This window comes from Dendrobium catenatum, unplaced genomic scaffold (assembly GCF_001605985.2).
Source record: "Dendrobium catenatum unplaced genomic scaffold, ASM160598v2 original_scaffold_144855, whole genome shotgun sequence".
NCBI lineage: Eukaryota > Viridiplantae > Streptophyta > Magnoliopsida > Asparagales > Orchidaceae > Dendrobium > Dendrobium catenatum.
The window spans coordinates 904,296-913,280 of NW_021463285.1; the positions used below are offsets into that span (position 1 = coordinate 904,296).

General features: G+C 33.5%; 1 protein-coding gene across 1 annotated transcript; it reads left to right on the forward strand.

The window, feature by feature from the left end:
* The first annotated feature begins 2,830 nt into the window (after positions 1 to 2,830).
* On the forward strand, positions 2,831 to 4,236 carry LOC110113179. Its single transcript, XM_028692202.1, has 7 exons — positions 2,831 to 2,980; positions 3,095 to 3,166; positions 3,310 to 3,386; positions 3,489 to 3,636; positions 3,757 to 3,837; positions 3,919 to 4,017; positions 4,096 to 4,236. The coding sequence occupies exons 1-7, from the start codon at positions 2,831 to 2,833 to the stop codon at positions 4,135 to 4,137; spliced, it is 669 nt and encodes a 222-aa protein (XP_028548035.1). The 3' UTR covers positions 4,138 to 4,236.
* The last annotated feature ends 4,749 nt before the right edge of the window (positions 4,237 to 8,985 follow it).

An 8,985-nucleotide genomic window follows, 5' to 3' on the forward strand; every position in this document is an offset into this window, starting at 1 on the left:
GCTCGATTACTCAGCTCATTCAAAAAGCTTGAACTTGACTCAATAAATAATTAAAAATACTACGTACACATTTTATTATGTTATTTTAAAATTAATTTTTAAAAAATATTTAATTTAAACAAACGACTCGACAAGCTTAATACCGAGCCAAGCCAAGCTCGAGCATAAACCCAAACTTGAACTCATTGCTCAATAAGTTTACCTCGTGAACCCATTAACGGATTGAGTTCAAATTGACTTGACTCACTTTCACCATTAGATGCAATGGCTATGCAAAAGAAATGATAAGGAGGGTCACATTTATGATTTTTCTAAAAATTCAGACCTTATTGCAGTCATGTTTATTTTTCACAAAGCAAGCATGACAATTGGCACCATATCCAATACGATCCTAAACCCTAAAAAAAAATCCACCAACTAAATAGGTATTGTCAAGATTCTTATGAACAATGAAACAATGGATTTTTTTTTTCAAAAATATTTTATGCTTCAATTTTTATTAATTTTTTAAATAGAAATTTATTTCAAATAAAGTTATTAATTATAAATTGGAAGAAAATATTAATTATAAACTCATATAATTTATAGAAAAATGCTGAAATTATTTTATCCATCTTATTAAAATTTTATTTGGAAAAAAAAATCAGATAATGATTTTCAGAGTAATATGGCCGGCTTTATTGTTTTTATATGAAAGATATTTAATCATAACAAAATGAAAATAATAAAACTTTGATAATTATAAGATGTTTGGACGGCCAATATTTATTTGGTTATACTCCATTTGTCATGCAAGCGAGATGGAGTAGAGGAAAGGTGATTGAGATACGATAAGGTTCTCATTTTTTTTGTTTTAGTTTCAAGAAATTAGAAAGTTTGGATTAAATGAGTTAGATTGTTCAACTCGAACTCCACTCGGTCAGTTTTTCTCTAACATTGATCGAGTTCAAGCTCCAATCAACTTCTTGGCCTACTTTTATTCCTTATGGAGAGTGCTCGCGGGATATGCGGGCTGAGTCTCCATCAAGAACTTGCTAGATACTCGTGTATTATCTTCATAGGCATACATGAGTATATAATAGTACTTGTGTAATACCGTCATAGGCATGTATGAGTATTGATACGTCATGCAAAAATTATCTTGATCGGGCACGAATCTCGAGGCAAAACCTAGTTGGAAACTTCAAAAATTAATTTCGGGAGCATATGAACTCCGATTTCAGCGAGCTTACAGTCAAACTGAGCGAATCAGAAATACAAACCCAACGACACCAAGATCAACCCAATCCGAGCCCCAAATGAGTCCGAATCAAAGGTTCGAAGCGCTGTTGGGAGGTTCAAACCGCAATTTGAATTACCAAACGGTCTCCGATTTTGACGAGCTTATACTCGAATCGAACGGCTCGACGAGACGAATCCAACGAGCCCAAGATCATCAAATTCCGAAATCATTAAGGCCTTCAAATGTCCAACGAACGGTGCATGATCGAAGGATTCGATATCGGCCGTCCATTCGGATCACTCCCAATTCGCCCTTGATCTCTCGCCTATTTACGGGCTGTGCCACTCCAGAAAAACTATAAATAGAGCCCTCATTCTACACCAAGGGGCTCAAGTGAAGAGAGAGAGGAAGAAGAGAAGGAGAAGGAGAAAGGGGAATAGGAGATTCCTCACCTCCTCGACCACCGCCGCCGGAGTTTTTCCTGCCGCTTGAAGACGCCGGAACTCTGCCGGATTTTCAGAAAACGCAAAGAATTCGCAGGATTTTGTGAAGTTCGTGGAAGAAACAAGTTGTATTTGGATTATCCCGGCTTGTGGGACGAAATCCGCAATTTGTAATCAACAAAAACACTAGTGGAAATTTGCGACTGGGCGAGGCCCCGTGGTTTTTCCCATTTTTGGGTTTTCCACGTAAAAACTCTTGGTGTTCGCTCCTCTTTTCTGTTTGTGTGTTAAACTTACGTGCAACGCTCGGACGTAAATTCATAAACTCTACCGCCGCGTATTTTCTAACACGCAACAAGTATATAATATTATAATATTAAAAATATGCAAAATTATTATAATTTCATCTTATTAGAATATCTATCATTTTCTACATTATTGATTCCATTATTATTGTCATATTAATATTATTTTTTATTTCTCAATGAGATTCCCATTTTATCAAGCATATATATTTGTCAAAATTTATCTAATCATCTAAAATAATTATATGAAGATAATGATCAAAGTTTTTGTTTGGAACAACTTTCTTATTGTTTTACTTTTGGATTGTAACCATTATTTTTTCGCTGTTTTCAATATTTTTTTTAACTAAAAAGTTGTTTTCTATAACAGTTTTAAAAAGCTAATTTATGTAGAACAATTTTACAAAATAGTAAGAAAACTGTCTCAAATGAAATTTAAATTTTCTTAGAAAACTTTATAAACACTTACAAAAATAAATAATTTTATTAATACAATTTTATGCTAATTTTTTAATCTTAAACTCATATAATTCTTGAATTAATTTGATTTAGCTGATAATTAGAAATTTAATGAAAATTTTAATAAAAATTTGTTACACGTCAATAATATTGAAGAAAGTAGTAACTGCCAAGCCCAAGTACTTGGATGACGTGGTCACCACATGGTCAACTCCCTGACCAAATCTCCATTTGGCAGACCAGTCAAAGCTTCTACCAGGTCCAACCGTCTCGCAACTGTCCAAACAACCGAACAACAGAGCTTTGTTCTTCTCCCCTTTGATCTCTTTCTTCTCTTCCTCATTTAAACATTCAGATCAGCAGAGAGAATTAGACAAGACAAAAGAAGAGTAGAGAGAGAGATGGAATTTGCCAATAGTGAGGAAATTAGAGCAACTGCTTCTTCTTCTTCTTCTTCCTTCTTGCTTTGCCTCTGTAGAATATGCCATGAGGAGGAGGAACAGGGCACAACAAGCATGGAATCTCCATGTGCTTGTTCTGGAACTCTGAAGGTAATCAATCAAGAAGTGGAAAAGGTCCTTGCTTTTGTTTTTAATTAGAATTTTCAGTTAATTTTATCCATAGATTTGGTTAAAATTTGCTTATCTGAGGCTTCTTTGTTCCAGTTTGCTCACAGGGGATGCATACAGAGATGGTGTGATGAGAAAGGGAACACAGTTTGTGAAATTTGTCTTGAGGTTTTTTTTATTTGCATATAGATTTTATTACCGAGTAAATTATTCTGTTTTGATTGAGGATTTTGAAAATAATTGTCTAAAGTTGAAATATAAATTCAGTAACTGCTCCTTTGCTAATATGGTACTTGTTATAAAATTTACAGAAATTTGAACCAGGCTATACTGTAACTGCTCCTTCCCCTGCAATTCCTCATATGATTGAAGTTGTTATAACAATAAGGTATCTCTCTCTCTCTCTCTCTCTCTCTCTCTCTCTGAGCATTAAGAAAAGAGAAACAATTAAAATGGAGAAGAGGCAAACTGAACATGTATATTGTTACAGGGGAAGCCTGGAAGCAGCAAGGATCAACAATGAGATCCAAAACCCAGCAATGGTGGCGCTCAGCAGCAATCGACATGAACAGGAGCATGCCGGGCAATCGCCGGCATCCTACAATAGCAAATCCTGCTTCCAGTCTGTAGTTTTAATGGTCAGTTCTGCTATATTTTGAATTGCAGAATGTTCAACAATGCAGCCTCTGCTTATCATAAACTAACCAGTACGTTTGATTATTTTTTCTTTTTCTTTTTCCTTTTCTTTTCTTGTACAGTTCACTATCATGTTCTTACTGAGACATATAGTTGCAGTCATACTTGTAGGCAGTGATCATTATTCAACCAGGCTTTCTCTTGTGAGTATTGATATGCTAATTTCTGTTTGGAGTTCTCTTATTAAAGTAAAGATTTCTCATAAACCACAACTACTTGTTCAGGTAATTCTTCTCCGAGCTGTAGGTTTCTTGTTGCCGTTCTATCTGATGATACAACTGATAACCATAATCAGAAATGCAAATAGACATCAGCAGCTAAATGTAAATTTTGATTGATGCTCTGAATATTTCATTTTCATGGCTATAAGAATTACTAAAATTATGGAGTTTTCTGAACAGGAGAGTGATAGCGACTCAGAAGATGATATTGAGGAGCAGTAGAAGTCGATTTGAAGCTCATGAAAGCCATAATTCATAAAAGAAGTTGTCCATAGCAAAGTATACACAAAGTTGAAAAGAAAACCTCTGCAAGAAAAAAATGAAGGATTTGTTCATGAACAGAAAAAAGCTGTCTTTGCTTTCTTCTCTTCATTCTGTTTTTCTATGTTTTTTTTTTTTTTTTTTTAATTTTCTTTTATGGAAGTTTAGTACTTTGTCTATGTTTCTTGCACAGTATGGTGAGGCTTATATTGTGATTATAGTTGAGCTCCTACATTCTGTTTTGAACCAAACTGATTTTTTAAGTAGCAGACATAAATAAATATAATTTCAGCTTTTCGAAAGTTTTTCTTTTTTATATTTTTTTCTTACCTGCTCTCTAGTCTTGTTTATATATAAACATATATTTGAATTTACTAGATAAGTCTCAAGAAAACTTCTAGAATTAAGTTTAGGATTGTGTGAGCTCCGTCAACAGGCTTATACTCGAAATAAACATTTCGAAAAGACGAACTCATCAACATCACATATGGTTTGATCAAATAAGAATCCAAATCAAAAAATTAAAGCGTAGTTGAGAACTTTAAACATTAGCTTAGGAAAAAATTGTTTCCAAATCTCTCGTTGTTCTAGTCAAAGCGAACGTTTCGACGAGATGAATTTAATGAGCCAAATATCATAAAATTACGACATGATTAATACACTCAAATATTAGATAAATGATATATGATCAAGAGGGTTTAATATAAATTGTTCGATGGAGTGTTTAGATTTTGACCAAATTTATTAAAATACCACTCTCAAAATGCTATAAATATGGCATTGTTTTCTATGGAAAGGAGGTTTGAGTGAAGGCAAAGTTAAAGAACTCTATTGCATTTGCAAGCGATAGCTGCCAACAACCCTCATAACAATGGTCACCTTTATTGCCTGAATGTTGTCATTCAACTATTATCTCCTGACTATTAACATATATCCATTTATTAGGTTTCAACTATAAACTTATGAACACCGCATTTCTATAATCCTTGCAACAATCTACTATTGTTGCCATGTCTTCTTTAATAGAAAAATGGAATATTATATCTTTAATTATGTAGTTGACTATTGCAACTAGGACATGCTCAATGGTTTTTTCGTTTTTTAGAGTTTTTCATGTGAAAAATTCTTGTGTATCTTACAACGTCCATCTATATGCATGCTGGATATTTATACAAACTTAAGATATTAAATTTTCTACTATGTAATAGTTTAATGTCATACTTGAGAAGCATTCCGAACATACTAAAAATATTTTTGTAATAACTGACAATTAATCCCTCAATCGAGGATAACACAATATAGGTGAGAAGATCATCCAAGCCTCGCTTTGAAGGATTGTATACGTATTATGGATGAATTTTAAGTTCAAATACTATAGTTCTTAGGAAAAGCTAAACAAAAAAGATCATCATTACAATAAGTTAGAGTTTTCCCATTACAAAATCAACAACAATTTGAGGCCAATACATTTGATGCCATTCAGACAATTATTCATCATGTTGTAGCTCCTCCTCCAACACAAGCTCATCAAGTTCTCACAAACACTATTAGTTAATCCTTCCTCAACCAATCAATGCCCTTCGTGATATTATAAGAGATAAGTTATGACACTTTATTCTAAACAAGTTCCCTTTGAGATAAAGCAACCAAATTATCTCTCACTATAGCTTTCAAGAATCTTTACCCTTTATTGATAAGTCTTTAGCAACCTATCATGTGGGGTTTAAGTTGCCTACAATTGATCCATAAGATGAGATTCTATCCCTCATAAACACATTAATCGATATCCGACTATCATATATACTCACCAAGCCTCTAATGCAATCCTTTGCTAGGTCCTCCCTATAACACTTACAGGACTAGCTTGCACATAGTTATACTCACTTTTTCTTAGAACTATTAATATTTTTGTTCGATCAAACATGCTTTTTGTCGAACGATTATCGCCATTCAAAGAGTCATCAAGGACTCATTCTATCTTTTAGGGATTTACCAAAATGAGAGAGAGAGAGAGAGAGAGAGAGAGAGACTATGAAAAATACTTTCATTGATTATCACTTAAGCACGAAAAATCTTAGGAATGGATCCGGAGTTCCTACGAGGTATATTTCTCGAAGAGACAACTCACGCCAAACCTTGGACCTTATCCATTAATGCAAGAGACAATTTGCTCCAATGCGATCTCATTCATTGACAAAAAGCACAAATTAATAGCTATTAATAAGGTTATTAGTGTTCATTAAAAATAATTTGAAAAACCGCAAAGAATTGAAAGAATCACAACTAGAAATTGATCACTCTCCTCAACAAAAAAGTAAGAGCAATCAAGAGATCAAAGACACCATTCTCACCGAATTCAACCTGGGTCACCCAATTACACACAATTAAATTCATTTAGGGCTAAAATCTTGATGGAGATAAATAATTCTGAATAACTCATGTAGCCAAAATTCATAAAGAACTCAAATGGTGGAGATCAATCTCAATATCGTTGCTTCCAACATTCAAGAAAGCATTCAATATATATATATATATGCATATATATATATATATATATCAACAATAAAGATTGGGAATCATCCAAATCACCATTATTATTATGGCAATTACAATTATCCCAAGTAATTGGCTTCTACTTTATGAATCCTCATTTTTGCTTCATTCTTATTAAGTCTATGTCTATTTTCAATTATCTTATCATAAAAATGGCAAGTCCCACTATCCCAAAAAATAATTATTTCTCAAACATTTTAATTTTGCCATGCATTCATCTTAATATTCTCATTTCTACCACACTAAATTTAACTATAATTTTCTTCGTTATTATCAAATAGTTATATTCGTATAATATAGTCGATCTAGTTGTAGTCTTGTAAAATTTAATTTTAAGTCTAATTTCAATTTTTTTTCTATATATATATATATATATATAAAGTTTTGGAACCACTTAGGAACTAAGTTATATATAATTATGCATATTAAACTATTTAAATAATATATTTTAAAATAAATATACGACTTAACTTAAATTAATTATGTAATATATTTTTAAAATTAAAATTAATAGTCAATATACACTGTCACATATACACATGTGCTCATTAGTTTTCATTTAACTCATTTAATACACGTAACTGGTGTATCTAAGATGTTCACTTGGGTGTCGGCAAAATATATATTTTTTTTTGTTTGCACCATACATGAGAGAGAGAGAGAGAGAGGAGAGAGAAAAACTTAATGTTATAGAGAGAGAATTGTTGAGAGAGAAAGAGACGGAGAAAGTTTTTTTTTTTTGAATGTTTAGGTAAATTAAAACAAATTCATATGAATCATATATGTGGGCTTCAAACCCAAAATCTTTTACTTGTTAGTTACAATTCTCGACCAACAGATCAAGAAGCTGCATATGAGATGGAGAGAGAGAGAGCGTCACGAGGATTCGTGAGGTGGCATGGGCTTAGAGTCACTAGTGGCCTTAACGAGAAAGTATTTTATGCTTTCATTATCTCAGTTTATGCCTCCTTATTCTTTGCTGCCAAGAGCTTCTTCCTCTTCAAATTTCATAGCAACAGGAACAACAACAGCTGGTATTAATTTCTTCCAAGATAGATTAATGAAGGATTTGAGCCGGTTGGAAAGGATGCTGCAGAGAATTCAGGCGGCTCTTCATGATGAAGAGGAGAGGGAGATTTATGACAATGTCATCCAGCTCTGATTGAGTGAGCTTAGGGAAGTTGCTTATGATGTTGAAGATGTGTAGCAGAAGCAGAGCCTTCTTTGATGAGAAAACGAGCGGATGAGGAGGATGATGATGAAATTTATGGCTACCAGGTATGCCCTCTTGTTTCTAATTCCAACTAAATTTATGGCTACCAGGCTCTACTTGGGAAAAGATTTCTTTTTGTTCTTGATGACATTTGGAATGAGAGACTAGATATGTGGGAGGCCCTACGAGCTCTTTTTTGTGGTATTGGAATGGAAAAGATTATTATAACAATTCGATCTAAGTTGGTGACTCGTATCATGTAAATGGTACCTCCGCACGAGCTTGGATGCTTGGATGAAGAGAAATCATGGTCATTTTTTCAAAGACATGCTTTTTGTGGTTGGGAACTTGATCAAAAATTGAATTTTAAAAAAAATTGGGAGGCAAATCAATAAAAAATGTGGGCTTTTTATAGGCGATTGGAGGATTTCTAAGATATGAAGTGGAGGAACAAACATGGATACCTCACGGTTACATTCAGCTAACTGGAAGAAAAAGATTATTGGAAGAAGATCTTGCATTTGAATACTTTTGAAGAGTTGTAGAGAAGATCATTCTTTCTACTCTCTAAACAAGGAGATTTTATATTGCATGATATAGCCTGATTTATAGCTAAAAATGAGATATGTTCTCTACTAGATTTTGATGAATTGAACAACATGCACAAAGATGCAAAGCATATTTTCATCAAACACGCAAAGGTACATCGTTTTCCTTTATTTGGAGCTATAAGATCTCTCTCATATTTTGATCATGATTTTGTGGTGCTTCATCTAAGCAAAATTTTGAAGTATGTATTCCCTTACTTTGTGGTTGCTTGCGTGTTTTGAGAATAGAGGCGCCTAAGTATGATATGAATGAATTATTCTGTGCGGACACCAAACGCCATCCGGAACCAACCAGAATACGCCACGTCACCCCTTCACTCATTATCGCTGACATGGCGCATTCTAGTTTATCTCCGAACGGCGTTCTACAACCGGTCTCCACATAATAATTTCTCCTAAGCATGAATGCAACCTTCAATTTGTTGATATAATAGG

Coding starts and splice junctions, on each gene's coding strand:
- LOC110113179 (XM_028692202.1), top strand. CDS start 2,831: ATGGAATTTGCCAATAGTGAGGAAATTAGAGCAACTGCTTCTTCTTCT. Junction 2,981..3,094: donor CTTGTTCTGGAACTCTGAAG/GTAATCAATCAA, acceptor TCTTTGTTCCAG/TTTGCTCACAGGGGATGCAT. Junction 3,387..3,488: donor GAAGTTGTTATAACAATAAG/GTATCTCTCTCT, acceptor ATATTGTTACAG/GGGAAGCCTGGAAGCAGCAA.